At 39.2% G+C, this 15,590-nt stretch overlaps 5 protein-coding genes across 5 annotated transcripts; 2 read left to right on the forward strand and 3 right to left on the reverse strand.

Moving 5' to 3' along the window:
- The first annotated feature begins 85 nt into the window (after positions 1 to 85).
- On the forward strand, positions 86 to 568 carry LOC129745042 (uncharacterized). The gene is made up of 2 exons (XM_055737865.1): positions 86 to 123; positions 187 to 568. Exons 1-2 carry the CDS (start codon positions 118 to 120, stop codon positions 550 to 552), a joined length of 372 nt encoding a protein of 123 aa, XP_055593840.1. The 5' UTR covers positions 86 to 117; the 3' UTR covers positions 553 to 568.
- Positions 569 to 3,991: 3,423 nt separating this feature from the next.
- Positions 3,992 to 4,540, reverse strand: LOC129745022 (uncharacterized). Its single transcript, XM_055737845.1, has 2 exons — positions 4,508 to 4,540; positions 3,992 to 4,447 (listed from the first exon to the last, which is right to left on the reverse strand). The coding sequence occupies exons 1-2, from the start codon at positions 4,511 to 4,513 to the stop codon at positions 3,992 to 3,994; spliced, it is 462 nt and encodes a 153-aa protein (XP_055593820.1). The 5' UTR covers positions 4,514 to 4,540.
- Positions 4,541 to 9,612: 5,072 nt separating this feature from the next.
- LOC129741206 (uncharacterized) lies at positions 9,613 to 10,080 on the reverse strand. Its single transcript, XM_055732915.1, has 2 exons — positions 10,041 to 10,080; positions 9,613 to 9,978 (listed from the first exon to the last, which is right to left on the reverse strand). The coding sequence occupies exons 1-2, from the start codon at positions 10,044 to 10,046 to the stop codon at positions 9,613 to 9,615; spliced, it is 372 nt and encodes a 123-aa protein (XP_055588890.1). The 5' UTR covers positions 10,047 to 10,080.
- Positions 10,081 to 10,293: 213 nt separating this feature from the next.
- Positions 10,294 to 10,847, forward strand: LOC129745019 (pupal cuticle protein Edg-91-like). Its single transcript, XM_055737843.1, has 2 exons — positions 10,294 to 10,328; positions 10,389 to 10,847. The coding sequence occupies exons 1-2, from the start codon at positions 10,323 to 10,325 to the stop codon at positions 10,845 to 10,847; spliced, it is 465 nt and encodes a 154-aa protein (XP_055593818.1). The 5' UTR covers positions 10,294 to 10,322.
- A 2,790-nt stretch (positions 10,848 to 13,637) lies between these two features.
- Positions 13,638 to 14,586, reverse strand: LOC129745012 (cuticle protein 16.5-like). Its single transcript, XM_055737836.1, has 2 exons — positions 14,452 to 14,586; positions 13,638 to 14,372 (listed from the first exon to the last, which is right to left on the reverse strand). The coding sequence occupies exons 1-2, from the start codon at positions 14,455 to 14,457 to the stop codon at positions 13,764 to 13,766; spliced, it is 615 nt and encodes a 204-aa protein (XP_055593811.1). The 5' UTR covers positions 14,458 to 14,586; the 3' UTR covers positions 13,638 to 13,763.
- Between the last annotated feature and the right edge of the window lie 1,004 nt (positions 14,587 to 15,590).

Genomic DNA, 15,590 nt, shown 5'->3' on the forward strand with positions numbered 1-15,590 from the left:
AGTCCCTAATTTCGTGTACGTTCTACCGTTTATTTCAAGAGGTATAAAAGCTTGTTGAAACCTATTGTTAAGTTATCAGTTGTCGTTTGAAGTTGAACTCATCAAGTTTATACCAGAATGAAGGTAATATTTGTGCTCAATAAGATTTTTAATAATTTTATTAATGAATTATTAATTTTTATTCAGGTATTCGTCGCCCTTTTCGCCTTGGTGTTGGCAGTCGCTGCTGAACCCTCCTATCTGCCTACATCCGTTGTGTCCCATCAGGTTCCCGTGAGCACCTCAGTTTGGCCACCATACGGAGTGTATGGAAAGGGAGCGGCAGTCCTTCCATCGGTCGTGCTGGACAAGTACTCCGGATACCCGGCGGTGGCAGGAGCTTATGGAAACTGGGGATGGCCATCGGTTTACGGAAACCAGTGGGGTTATTCTGCTCCAGTTTTGACCACCGGAACCGCCAAGATTGTCAACAATGGCCTCTGGAACAACTATGCTTACGGAGGATATGGCTACGGAAATGGCCTGGCCTACAAGAACAACTACTTGTGGTGAATGTTGAAACTGAGAAATAAACTACTTTTTGCATGAAATTTATTTTAAGTTTTAGTTTCTGATCCTTTTAACGGCATCAAATCTCCTGCCATGGTGCCGTCAAAATCTGTTTACGAGAAATTATTAAATAGGGTAAGAACCCTATATATTGAACACCATCTTTGGGATTCAACACATTTGTGGCCAAGAAATAATAACGGAAGGTTTTCTGATAAAATTTTGATAGCGTAGCTTAAGCTTATTTCTCTGCTTCGAATCGATATATTTTTTTCGTGGAAATATGTTTTGAAATTATTATTTAAGCCTTTTGATTCAAAATTACTTTTGTCTCAATGATTAAACACAATGATTCAAATATTGAACAGGCAATGTTCTAATTATTGAACACGTAAACATTGAATATCATTGCATATATTCAGGGGTATTTCGCTTGATAGTATGCCTTGCAGGGGCGATTTTGGTTGAGCTAGCAACCAAGAAACAGTTTGTTTACATTTCCAAACACCAACCGATGTTTGTTCAATAACTGGTACATGCATTTCTTTACGAAACGAGTACTGCAAGATTGAACGTTCAATAATTGAAACATTGGCGTTTTCTGTGATCCAATGATTGAACACTTAAATTTGTTAAATTTTAAGAAAATAAGGATAATAAAGGCTGCCACTCTTCCAGAAATCATTGGAGAAGACTTAGTTGAAAACACTATATCATTATCTTAGACGTTTATTTGTCTTTTATCCAACTTTTCCCCCAATCAAAAATAGGCTGTTTTCTTCATCCAGTCGAAAAACCAAGCCAAAATTTGAACACATATTCAAGTTTCGGGGATTGTGGCTTTAAGAGTCCGAGATTCTTGATAAAAATTTGAACATAGGTAGAAAATGCTTCAACAGTGGCACAACGAATTTTGATTCATTTTTCTACTGTATATTATTGTTTTAATCGGTAAATGTTTTACTAGTGTTCAATATCTGGTACCTGTTAAATAACTAGTGCTTCTACCCTATTTCGCTTATGGATTTAGTTACAAACTGAATCAAAGCAATCGAAAGAATTCCCTCTAATTCATCCAAGGTACCTTTGATGAAATAAAGGGAATTCCTTCGATTGCTTTGATTCAGAGCAATTATTCAACCAAGTAGGCTTACAACACATATTAAGTATAGTTTCAAACATTTATTGACATTCAAGAACAACTTCTGTTACTGGTGTGCTTCTTTTTTTCTAGTAAAAATAATACATTCTTTAAAACATACGTGTCAATTGAATTCTGAACCTGAAAACACGAAAGTTGTGACGAGATAATCTTGTTCAATAGCACGCCGGTAAAATTTTCAAATCATTGTCTCAAAAGTTCAAAACTAATTTTTTATGGCTGTTCTAAGCAACTTATACATTCCATGGCCCAAAACATCAACCATCCAGCAGCAAACAGCTAATCCCCAACCGATTCCCAAGATGGTCCAGATTGCCGCCATATCAGCAATGTCAAGCGTTGCCTGTTGCTGTAGGAAAACATCGCTCTCTAGGACGGTGGTCCAATTGCCATAATCCCGGTACCATTTTCGCCACAATCCAGCTTCCACGATGTGAGTCAACAAGACGTTCAGCCTTTGATGGTATCCATTGCTTTTGCTTGCCGTGAAAGCCTCCCAATGGGGGTTTATCTTATCGTTAATCATATAGAAAGGCGGTCCTATGGTTTGACCAAATTGATGATGTGTCTGTGCCAGTCGGTTTACAATTATGCGACCTTTAGAACATACGCTCAAGAACGCATATTTTGTGTTGGAAAAATCGTATCCATAACTTCCTTCATTTGCTACAAATTTTTCCAGGAGTCCTGCAGGAAAGCAAGTTGCGTTGAGCAAAGTGGGAGGCACGAGGATTTTTATATCAGAATCTAGGAACTGATTGACGGATTGCAAGGGAGATTTGAAACGTGCTCCTGTCATTAGGGTGATGGTCTTAGCCAGATATGATTCAATGAGATAAAAGAGAACTATGTTTGAGCTCAAGAGATAGATTCTTTTACCACGTTTATGCAGATGTTCTGGAGAAGAACTTCCGAAGAATATTTCACTCAGAAGGTTGATGCCAAATGTATTCTTGAACAGTCTTCCAGCAATTTCTGAAATTATAAGAGCTACTGCAATCAGTATCCACACGCTGGAATCAAATGGATGAAAAAGGTGATGAATCGTATTTCTCTCCCAAATATTGGGTACCAATAGGCATAGGCCATCCATTTCCGGTAGATATATGGGCACGGACCAAGACAACGATATGAAGGCTCGACTTAGACAAAAGTCAATTCTATTACGCCGAAATAGTTCTTCTAAGAGTTTCAACTTCTCATAAAAATTTCCGTCAAATATGGTGAATTCTACTTGAATGTTGTCCCATTTGCTGATCGTGTTGAAAAGTTCTACATCTATACCAAAAAGTGAGTCTTGTTGTGCCATTACATATGGCATAAATTTTCCAGTAAAAACGTTAAGTGATGATCTGGATTGGTTAAGTTCCAAAATATTTAACAACGCTGGAATTCCGTTCTCGATGTGATTGAACTCAAAAACTTTCTTCAGCTGTGGAACAGGATAATACACCCCAAATCCTCCATTGACATCTCTTATACTCACTATCAAACATCTGAAAAGGTTACAAGTATGTCCAAAAAAATCGAATCCAACTGGCCAATTTTCGACAATCACCACGAAGAACAAATGCATCGGTTCTTGCACGTATTGATATGCGACATTGAAAAAGGCACGACTTTCAATCAATTGCCACAACTTCAATTTACTACCATCGAAGAGAACTACGGTTCTCCGAAGTTTCCTGCTGGAGAGGACATTTTGTAGAACCGCATTGAACGGCAACAGATGTATTAAATCTGTTATTAATCCCGACAAATAGCTTCCGTTGCCGGCTATGAAAGTTAAGTCCACGGTATCCGCGGACTGGCCTGATATAAGATCGAAAAATTCCACCAAAAATTCTACAATCGGATGCCGGATGTTAACTTCTGATAAAATTGAAGTTGATTGAAGGATGTTATTCCCGGTACACAAGGCAAAGATAGTAGAAAACTTCAATACCATTCCTAGTGGTCTCAAAAAAGCCATCATTAGAGTAGACTTTCTCTTGCGGTTTACTTTGTTGAACTGACTTAAATTTCAACATTGTTAAGTGTATATGTAAAAGTTTTTATAGCAATTTAAAAAATGCACTACTTACTTTGTGTAAAAACACATGCAACATTGGCTTGTTTTTATTAATCAATAGCTGCCTCTAAAAGCTTTTAATTGAGCTATTTGTGAAAATAACTATTAAACCTCTATTTTCAACGTCAATATGAAAAAAAAAATACAAATATTTTTCCTCCATCATTTATTGTAGCTCTTAAATCATCAATCAACATATTCAGTCATATTTAATAACCGGCCACAACCTTCACTCCATCAACGGGAACAGGGGCAACATGAACCGATCCTGGAGTGGCCGCCACCTGCTTTTCAACTGGAACAACAGCTTTTGCAAATCCATGGTGAGGATAACCTCCCCATCCGTAGACACCAGCACCATAAGTTCCCCAGGGTTGTCCCCATGGGTATTCACCATTGACAACGTTGGCCTGAACCACAGTCTTGTGACTTCCGTACAATCCTCCGTTATACACTGAAGGAGACGCCCACAAGTTGTTGTAGTAAGAAGATGGGTATCCTCCAATCAATCCCGAATGAGCACCAGTCCAGGAGTTGAGGCCATTCCAACCGTTCCAGGTGTTCCACGAATTTAAACCGTTATTGTAGGGCCAAACTGAAGTTGATGGCAAGTAAGAAGCATGACTTAAAACAGCTAAGCTGACGACGATGAGTGCGAAAATCACCTGCAAAATAATCGATTAAGTTGTTTTATCGAAAAGTGAACAATTATTAATTTTACTCACCTTCATTGTTATGGTTGGTTGAGTTGTTTGGTAAACTTCTTGAACTGAACTGTGTCTTTTCGATTTTGACTGCAATGTTTTTATAGTTTTTCGATAAACAGTGATTGTGTTTTATCCTAATCGAACAACGGATGGTCACTTTCATTTTCGCAACTTTGAGGAAGTCCTTAATTTTGTGTACATTCTACCGTTATAATTCATGGAGTATATAAGCTTGTTAAAACCTGGTAAAGTTATCAGTTGTCGTTTGAAGTTGAACTCAACAAGTTTCATAACAAAATGAAGGTTTGAATAGTTTTATTCAATAACAATAATACAAAAAAGTAATTAAATTATTAATTTTTTATTTAGATATTCATCGCCCTTTTCGCCTTGGTGTTGGCAGTCGCTGCTGAACCATCTTACATTCCGACGACTTCCGTTGTGTCCCATCAGGTTCCCGTGAGCACCTCAGTTTGGCCACCATACGGAGTGTATGGAAAGGGAGCGGCAGTCCTTCCATCGGTCGTGCTGGACAAGTACTCCGGATACCCGGCGGTGGCAGGAGCTTATGGAAACTGGGGATGGCCATCGGTTTACGGAAACCAGTGGGGTTATTCTGCTCCAGTTTTGACCACCGGAACTGCCAAGATCGTTAACGATGGTCTGTGGAACAACTATGCTTACGGAGGATATGGCTACGGAAATGGACTGGTCTACAAGAATAACTACTTGTGGTAATGCATGTAAAGACAAATAAAATTTATCTTCCAACAAAACCTGCAACAAATTTTAAATTTATTATTTAAGCATCAATCATTTCAAACAGAACAGTTGCCAATTAGATCCCTCGTACGGGAATGTAGAATGAGTAGGAATCAATGCCTTCAACTTGGTGAGATTGTTCTTTTCTGATTTCATTGTAATATATTGGCTTCAATTGACTAAATGACTAACTTCATTCAGATGCCATCTGGCCAGTTATATACACGGATGCCAGAATACCTACAGTAAATGTATAATATGAAGCATATTATGCATTATGAATATGTTGCGTATTACTATTTACTAATCGTTCTTCCACAGCCAGAACTTATGTTTGATCCCGGAGAAGAATAAAAACTTGTTATTGTTAGAAAACATAAACCGGCCTGGCCCACTGTGGAGCAGAGAACGCAGAGACGTCAGGAAAAAAGAGAGAGAATAAGCGTGATCCTCCAGTACCATAAGCTCCCAAGGAAAATTTCGTAGGAAGCATGAGCTAAGATAGTTTGCTTCTTGATGATACATTTTTAAATCGCCATCTTCGACCGGTAAAAAATGACATATTTTGTATACAAAGATCTAAAATTTAAAAAAGTTAGTATCATTTGAAAAATTAATTTGAACTTCCAGCTTAACGTATTCCATTGAAAGGTTTAATGGTTGTTTGTTTATTCTAAGATTCTTGTATACTGCCATTTCAGGTCAACGACCAAGTTTATAGCGCCCTTACTCGCCTTTGAAAAGAAATACAGAAAAAGAAAATAACGTTAGCAGCACACAATCATGGTCCCTTTGATTGTGTGCTACTAACGTTATTTTCTTTTTCTGTATTTCTTTTCAAAGGCGAAAACCTAGGCAGGATTCAAAAGGTTTAAAAATAAATAAACCTCAATATCATACTTTTCGATTATCCGAATTTAATAAATGAAATATCTACACACTTAATCTTTTCTCCTGTGATCGGGACGATTCTGTCCTGTATTTTCAACAGCTGAAATTACAGGACGATTTCAGGACAGAAAAACATCTCAGGAAAACAACTGTCAAACGCATTTGTAGGTTCGAAACAATATTCTCCTGTAATTTGCAGGGAGCTCGAAACAGTTTTCTCCGGTGATTTGCAGTGAACTCTATCCTACCCAATCTTCTTATTCTTTTTATTTTCAAAATTATTCCCAATCTATGTAAAATAAGAACACAATTGATGTTTTATACTAAAATTTATTTTCCAATGTTTCAGGAAATGTCTTTCTTTCCAAAGTGGACACATTTTCACAATTTTCACTTTAACACTGCCCGAGGCTGAAAGTCTCTGTAACTTCATAACAGTTCACACGAAGCCATGATGCCGGGTGTGGAATTTTTGAGTCATATTAATCATATTTTTATCTATACTTTGGTCAAACTGCGGTGAATCCGTGCACCCATGGTGAATTATCAACATACATACTATATAGAGAAACTGGATTCATTTATCTTCTAACGAGCCTTTCTACAGATTTACTTCAACTCGTTACCCTTTTCACTTTTTTCACTGATCTCAAGTACGGGATCATATCCCCTTTTACTCTGCGCCGCGCGTGAGGTGACGATAGTCGAGTCACCCGATTCCAGTAGTAGCTTAATGTGAGAAACGTCTTTTAGAATGAACTTTTTGAGTTCTGATCCTTATCTAGTAGTCACTGAGAGTGACAAATCGTATGCTCTGTCACATCAGCTTCGGGAATAAGTTGACAAGACTCACGTGACTCCGATTCGACTCGACTATCGTCACCTCACGCGCGGCGCAGAATAAGGGGGATCGTTTTTCGTTTTGCTTCAGTAAGATCATAAAAAAAACAACTGCAGCCAGTAACGCTCCCGCGAAATAACTAATTTTCATTTTTTTTGCTGTGTCTTTCAATACAGTTTTAACAGTTGTTTTTGCAAATAAATTAAAATCGAAAGCTACAGCCATCGGCTCCAAAACTACTTTATTTTAATTGTGGGTATGAACATTGTAAATGCACTTTAAAAAGTGATGTTCTATATCTTATCTTAATAAACACTTTAAAAAATTATACAATCTTAGTATTTTTAAAACGATTGCAAGAGAAAGTTGACAACAATGACCTCCTTTAGAACGTTGGAGTTTTGCTTTTTGTTTTGTATATGTACTAATGAATTCAAACTATCGACGAATATATCACAAGTGCCCATCAACGCTTCGATTGTCCAGTTTTTAGTGAAGTTTTTCGATCATATAACAAGTAGTTCAACGGAAACCATGGACTTGGCTTTCATAACCAGTAATGTCAGTGAATTTTCGAGTTTAGTAACCGAACTAATTCGACTGTTGCCATTCAACGCGGTTTTGCACAATGTAGTCTCGTGTAGAAAAAGCCAGAAAACCGTTCTGCTTTTCGATGAAACCAAACTTAAATTGTGGAAGCTTCTTGAGAGTCGTACCTACTTCAATGAAGCATACCGATTCGTGCAGGAACCTTTGCATTGGATTGTGGTTTTTATTGTCAAAAATTGGCCAGTTGGGTTCGATTTCTTTGGACATATTTGTAACCTTTTTAAGTGTTTGATTGTGAGGATGAAAAACGATGTCAACGGAGGATTTGAGGTGTATTATCCTGTTCCACAGCTGAAGACAATAATAGAATTTAGTCATATCGAGAACGGAATACCAGCGTTGTTAAATACTTTAAAACATAACCACACCGGATCCACACTGAGCATTTTTGCTGTCCAATTTATATCATACATAATGGCACAACACGACTCACTTTTCGGCATAGATATGGAACTTTTTAATACGATTAGTAAATGGGACCATATAGAAGTGAAAATCTCCATATTCTCCAAAAAAAACGATAAGAAGTTGCAACTCGTAGAGGATCTATTTCGGCATAAGCGAATTGACCTTTCCATTAGTCGAGCCTTCATATCGATGCCATGGACAGTGCCCATATACCTACCTGAGATGGATGGCCTATGCTTATTGGTGCCCAACCTTTGGGAGAGAAATACGATTCATCACCTCTTTCATCCGTTCGATTCCAGCGTTTGGATGCTGATCGCAGTAGCTCTTTTGATCTCAGAGATCGCTGGAAGATTGTTCAAAAACATACTTGGTATGAATCTTCTCAGTGAAATATTCTTCGGAAGTACTTCTCCAGAACATTTGCATAAACGTGGCAAAAGAATTTATCTCTTGAGCTCAAACATAGTTCTCTTTTATCTAATTGAATCATATCTGGCTAAGACCATCACCCTAATGACAGGAGAACGTTTCAAATCTCCCTTGAAATCCGTCAATCAGTTCCTAGATTCTGATATAAAAATTCTCGTACCTCCCACTTTTCTCAAAGCAACTTGCTTTCCTGCAGGACTTCTCGAAAAGTTTGTAGCAAATGGAGAAAGTTTTGGATACGATTTTTCCAACACAAAATATGCGTTCTTGAGCGTATGTTCTAAAGGTCGCATAATTGCAAACCAACTGGCACAGACACAAAATGAACTCGGCAAAACCACCGGGTCTCCCTTCTATATGATCAACGATAAAATAAACCCCCATTGGGAGGCTTTCACGGCAAGCAAAAGCAATGGATACCATCAAAGGCTGAACGTCTTGTTGACTCACATCGTGGAAGCTGGATTGTGGCGAAAATGGTACCGGGATTATGGCAATTGGACCACCGTCCTAGAGAGCGATTTCTTCTTACAGCAACAGGCAACGCTTGACATCGCTGATATGGCGGCAATCTGGACCATCTTGGGAATCGGTTGGGGATTAGCTGTTTGCTGCTGGATGGTTGAAGTTTTGTGTCATGGAATGTATAAGTTGCTTAGATCAGCCATAAAAAATAGTTTTGAAGTTTTGAAACAATGATTTAAAAATTTTACCGGCGTGCTTTTGAACTACATTATTTCGTCACAACTTTTGTGTTTTGAAATAGGTTCAGAATTCAATTAAGATGTATGTTTTTTTTTACTAAAAAAAATAGAAGCACAACAGTAACAGGAGTTGTTCTTGAATGTCAATAAATGTTTGAAAACACTCTTAATATGTGTTGTAAGCCTACTTCGTTGAATAATTGCTCTGAATCAAAGCATTCGAAAGAACTCCCTTTTTGCTGATTCTCTCGATTGCTTTGATTCAGTTTGTAACTGAATCCATAAGCGAAATATTTATTTCTCTAATACAGATTTTAACGGCGTCATGGCAGGAGACGAGATGCCGTACAAAGCCGAGATCTATTCGATTACGCTGTACAATTTTGTCCCTATTACGGAAGTACTTGTTTGGGATAACATACTAAAAATTTAAACAAATTTCATGCAATAAGTAGTTTATTTCTCAGTTTCAACATTCACCACAAGTAATTGTTCTTGTAGGCCAGGCCATTTCCGTAGCCATATCCTCCGTAAGCATAGTTGTTCCAGAGGCCATTGTTGACAATCTTGGCGGTTCCGGTGGTCAAAACTGGAGCAGAATAACCCCACTGGTTTCCGTAAACCGATGGCCATCCCCAGTTTCCGTAAGCTCCTGCCACTGCCGGATACCCGGAGTATTTGTCCAGCACGACCGATGGAAGGACTGCTGCGCCCTTTCCGTATACACCGTATGGCGGCCAAACTGAGGTGCTCACAGGAACCTGATGGGATACAACGGATGCAGGCAGATAGGAGGGTTCAGCAGCAACGGCCAATACCAAGGCGAAAAGGGCGACGAATACCTGAATAAAAATGATTAAGTCCCCAATAAATTATCAAAAATGTGATTGAGTACAAATATTACCTTCATTTTGATACAATCTTTATGAGTTCAACTTCAAACGACAACTGATAACTCAACTATAGTTTTCAACAAGCTTTTATACCTCTTGAAATAAAATGGTGGAACGTACACGAATTTAGGGACTTCCTCAAAATTGCGAAAATGAAAGTGACCATCCGTAATTAGGTCAGGATGGAACACACAATCACTGGTAATCGAATAAGTATAAAAACATTGAAGCTATAATCAAAAAGACACAGTTTAGTTCAAGAAGTTTACCAAACAACTCAACCAACCATAACAATGAAGGTGAGTAAAATTAATGATTGTTCACTTTTCGATAAAACAACTTAATCGATTGTTTTGCAGGTGATTTTCGCACTCATCGTCGTCAGCTTGGCTGTTTTAAGTCATGCTTCTTACTTGCCATCATCATCAGTATGGCCTTACAGCAATGGCGATTGGAACTCCTGGAATTCCTGGAACGGCTGGAATGGCCTCAACTCCTGGACTGGTGCCCATTCGGGATTGATTGGAGGATACCCATCTTCTTACTACAACAACTTCTGGACGTCTCCTTCGGTGTATAACGGAGGATTGTACGGAGGTCACAAGACTGTGGTTCAGGCCAACGTTGTCAATGGTGGATATCCATGGGGACAACCCTGGGGAACTTATGGTGCCGGTGTCTATGGATGGGGAGGTTATCCTCACCATGGATTTGCAAAAGCTGTTGTTCCAGTTGAAAAGCAGGTGGCGGCCACTCCAGGATCGGTTCATGTTGCCCCTGTTCCCGTTGATGGAGTGAAGGTTGTGGTCGGTTATTAAATATGACTGAATATGTTGATTGATGATTTAAAAGCTTCAATAAATGATGGAAAAATCATAATTGTTTTTCCATTTTGATCTTATATTACGTTGCAAATAGAGGTTTAAAGGGTGATACGTTCAAAATTTGGCCAATATCAGCTTTACGTATTTCTTTCAATTTTGTATTTAAAATACCTAAACCTGTGTGTGTGTGTTTAGAATGTTGTTCTTGTTTTGATTTTGGAATTCACTCTTCAGTAGTCAAAATGCCGTCCAAGGAAGAAGAGCAGCGTATCAAAATTTTGCTTGCGCATCGCGAAAATCCGAGCTACTCGCACGCCAAGCTGGCAAAATCGCTCAAAGTTGCCAAATCAACCGTTACAAATGTAATTAAAGTGTTTGGGGTACGTTTGTCGACAGCCAGGAAGTCTGGATCGGGGAGAAATCGAAAACAGGAAGCCGCTGAGACGACAAAGAGAGTTGCCGGTACTTTCAAGCGAAACCCAAACCTCTCTCTCCGAGATGCCGCAAACAGGCTGGGTGTATCGTCTACAACCGTGCATCGAGCCAAAAAACGAGCCGGACTATCGACTTACAAGAAGGTGATGACTCCAAATCGCGATGATAAACAAAATACGACGGCCAAAGCGCGACCCCGTGGTAATGGACGACGAAACCTACGTCAAAGCCGACTACAAGCAGCTTCCGGGACAGGAGTTTTATACTGCAAAAGGAAGGGGAAAGGTAGCAGATATTTTCAAGCACATGAAAGTGTCAAAGTTCGCGAAGAAATATCTGGTTTGGCAAGCCAACTGTACCTGTGGCTTGAAAAGCAGCATTCTCATAGCTTCCGGGACTGTCAACCAAGAAATTTACGTGAAAGAGTGTTTGAATAAACGTCTACTGCCTTTCCTGAAGAAACACGGTTGTTCCGTACTGTTTTGGCCGGATTTGGCATCTCGCTATTACGGTAAAAAGGTTATGGAGTGGTACGCCGCCAACAACGTGCAGGTGGTTCCCAAGGACAAGAACCCTCCCAACACGCCAGAGCTCCGCCAAATTATGAAATACTGGGCTATTGTCAAGCGGAACCAAAAGAAGACCAAAAAACTGCTAAGGACGAGCCGCAGTTCAAGGCAAACTGGCTTTCTGCGACAAAGAAGGTGGACAAAATGGCTGTACAAAATCTGATGGCAGGGGTTAAGCGTAAGGCCCGGCAATTAGGATTTGGAAAAGCGGAAGCCTAACTGAATACTTTTCCTGAATTTTATACTTATTAAACTTGAAAAAGAAATTTAATTTGATTTTTGAAATAACCGATTTCACCGATTTACACGCGTTTTCCCTTGACCAAATTTTGACCGTATCACCCTTCAGGCAGTGAATCAAAAATCGCCTACTATCGAATGATAATGACATTGTCCCAACTTGAACTTTTCATGACAAAAAAAAAAAAAAAAATAAAATCTTTGTCGTTGTCGTAAAGACAAATTTCTTTGCTGATTGATTCCGATAACATTTTTTCAGAACATTCGTTTGTTGCTATTGAAACATATAAGGATAAGCGGTTCAAATCACATTGTATTTTGTGGTTAAATTGGAAAAGAAATCCGAACCGAATAAAAACAAACATCGTCAGAAGCTTGTGTGCTGAACAAATTCTACCAATCGTTGGGAAAAACTAATGAGTTAAAATTAATTATTTTGTATTTATAACAAAAAATGATTAAAGCTTGATTCCAAGTGAAGAATAATGCTACTCTGAACCAAAAACAGAAAACAACAAGGTATGAAATTCAAATAATCAACATAATTATTAATCCAATCACCTATAAGCGAGTTGAGAGGACAGCTTGATGATAAATAGAATTCAAGCGGGTTTTGTGAGAACAATTTGAAATACGTTTAAAAACCACATATCAGCGAGTTGAGAGGACAGCTTGAAATACATGTATAAGGAATTACCTATAAGCGAGTTTATAAAGTTGAGAGAATAGCTCTAAATAAATGTTTAAAAAATCACCTATAAGCGAGTTGAGAGGACAGCTTGGTGATCAAGCGGGTTGCGAGGATAGTTTGAAACACATGTGTAAGAATTAACCTATTAATGAGTCGAGAGGACAGTTTGGTGATAAAGCGGGTTGAGAGAACAGCTTGAAATAAATAGATGATAAAAACATCCATACGCGATTTGAGAGGACAGGCTGAAATAAATGTATTTAAAAAACTATAAGCGAGTAGTGATGAAAGTTGGCAATCAAACGGGTTGAGAGGACAGCTTGAAATACGTAAATAAGAAATTACCTATAAGCGAGTTGAGAGGACAGCTTGGAATAAATCTAAAAACAACTATAAGCGATTTGAGAAGTCAGCTTGGTTGAGAAGACAGCTTGAAAATCATCAGGAAGCGAGTTGAGAAGACAGCCTGTAATAAATCTTATATATAACAATATAGACGTTTTCTTTGTAGAACCATCGCGTGTAAACGCACGGTAGAGATAAAATGAAATTTGATCATTGATTTTAGTCAAGTTCATAGTCTTCAGGATTTTGACGGCATGCAGTCATATAATATCAAGCCTTTTGTAAAGAACGTAGTGAACTTATACGATGGAATTTATCTAGTCGGTCCCGAGAAGTGAACTTTTAAGTCCCACTAAGCTTCCAAAAAACAGAACAAGATGATCGACGTGCTTGAGTAACAATTAAGCGAATTTTAAGATCAATTACGAAAAAAAACTTTAAAAATAGAAAAACATAAGATGCGTCATCATTCGTTTTCTTGTCCTTAACAAAACGACTCAACTGTTCATTGAAATTTAAACTCCTTCTTTTATTGAACTCGACTCGATTGTACGTGCTTCATGGTGACTTAAAGATTTCGTGCATTCACTCCTCGGCTAGGAACTCACATTAGATCAGGGACAGATCGCTTTACAGGGTTCCCGCAGCTGGTTCCAGGTTCAGCGACTGCTGGGAGACGGCATGTCCAGCGAGAGGGGCCTCATGGACGGCTCCACGGTTGGCGGCCACATAACGAGCTTCCTGTTGGGCAACGACGGCGACGGCTGGCTGATGAGCAATGGCGACGGCTGGGGCAGCAGCAACAACGGCGGCTGGAGCGGCGGCCACAACGGAGCTGGCCTCAACGACCTCGGAATCGGCAGAGTAGGTCACGGCGGCGGCTGGAGCAACAGCGGCGGTGTAGGCCACTGGGGCGGCAACATACCGAGGGGCAACATTCTGCTGGACATAGGTGGTGTGTGGGGCAGCATAAGTGGCAACGGCGGCTGGAGCAGCGGCATAGGCAACTGGGGCGGTGTTGTAGGCGTACTGAGTGGCGGCATAAGTGGCAACTGGGGCAGCGGCGTAGGTCGTGGCAATGGCTGGGGCAGCGGCGTAAGTGGTCACTGGAGCCGACACGACGTACTTAGTGGCGGGCACATTCTGCTGGACAACAGTGGCGTGAGGGGCGGAGTAAGCAACGGGGACGACACCTCCCTGGGCAACGACGGCCAGGGTCATGACTACAGCTGCGATGCACTGCACAAAAAGATAAAGAAAAGGAAGATTCAATCAAAATTTCACTTGAATTTTAATAATCGCCAATAATTTAACCTACCTTCATGATTGGTGATTAGTTGGGGCTAAAAGTCTCGAAGGACGAAGAGATTGTTGTCAGTTTGGAATACTGATGAGTTCTGCTGGTCCACACATCTCCCACATTCTTTTATAGCACTTAGAATTCAAGAATCGGCTTTGTTCTAAGATATCCAAAAGTGCCGTCGCCACCGTACACGTAACAAGATCCTTCGGTACTTTCAGTTGTTAGCAAACCCGATCCGGCAAAGAAAAGGAAATACGAAACAATCATAAAAAAACTAGCTATCAAAGGTCCATTCTTCGGCCATTGAACAGATTCTTCCTCTATGGTCGTTGTTTATCATTTGCTCTGCTTTGCTTGAGACCCACACACACTAGGCCTGGGGAGCCTACCCGGTTAAGATTTTGGGGTGGTTGGCATTTACGGCGGTCTCAGCTTCAATTCAAGTCTCGATTTTTTTTTATCACACATGTGGCTAAGTGGACTTAGTAATGGATACCTACCTACTCGAATCATGCGGCAGTTGCGTGCTAAGTCGTTGATCCCCTTCATTGGATTGGTTCGGATCTTGAACCTCTATTGTAAGACGAAAGTACAATAAACTAATAAAGCAATAATTTTTCTCGAGCAATAAAATGATTATCAATAAAATTAATCGTAAAATCTGTGCAGTGCAAGTTGAATGTTAAGTGTGAAGCTTCTGTGAAGCGCCCCTTGTTAGGAGTTTTTCACTGGAAATATATTATAATACTAATTCAACAAATCTGCAAGAGCCTAGAACATATTGGTTTATTAAACTTGGTGTCTTCCTGAAATTTAATGTAATAATTCTTGATATTGAAATTTTTCCATTTTGTTTTCTGTATTTTTTAAACTACACTATCATAAAATAGATTTTGTTACCATTTCAAATTTTAAAATTTAATAATTAATTTAATATTAATTTAATAAACATCCCATAGAGCATGCAAGACTTTTTTTCGTTAGTTAACAATCTTTAATTTTTTTGTACTGAGCTAAACAGCTAAACACCCTGCAAGAATTTACCAGAACCAAACAAAACATAATTAAATAATTGTTTAGTGCAAGACAAGTGCTTTTCAGCATCAAAAAAGTTTTGTTAAAAATCACTAGGTAATTGAGAAAGTACGTTTTGA

The sequence above is a fragment of the Uranotaenia lowii genome, chromosome 2 (genome assembly GCF_029784155.1).
Source record: "Uranotaenia lowii strain MFRU-FL chromosome 2, ASM2978415v1, whole genome shotgun sequence".
Lineage (NCBI taxonomy): Eukaryota > Metazoa > Arthropoda > Insecta > Diptera > Culicidae > Uranotaenia > Uranotaenia lowii.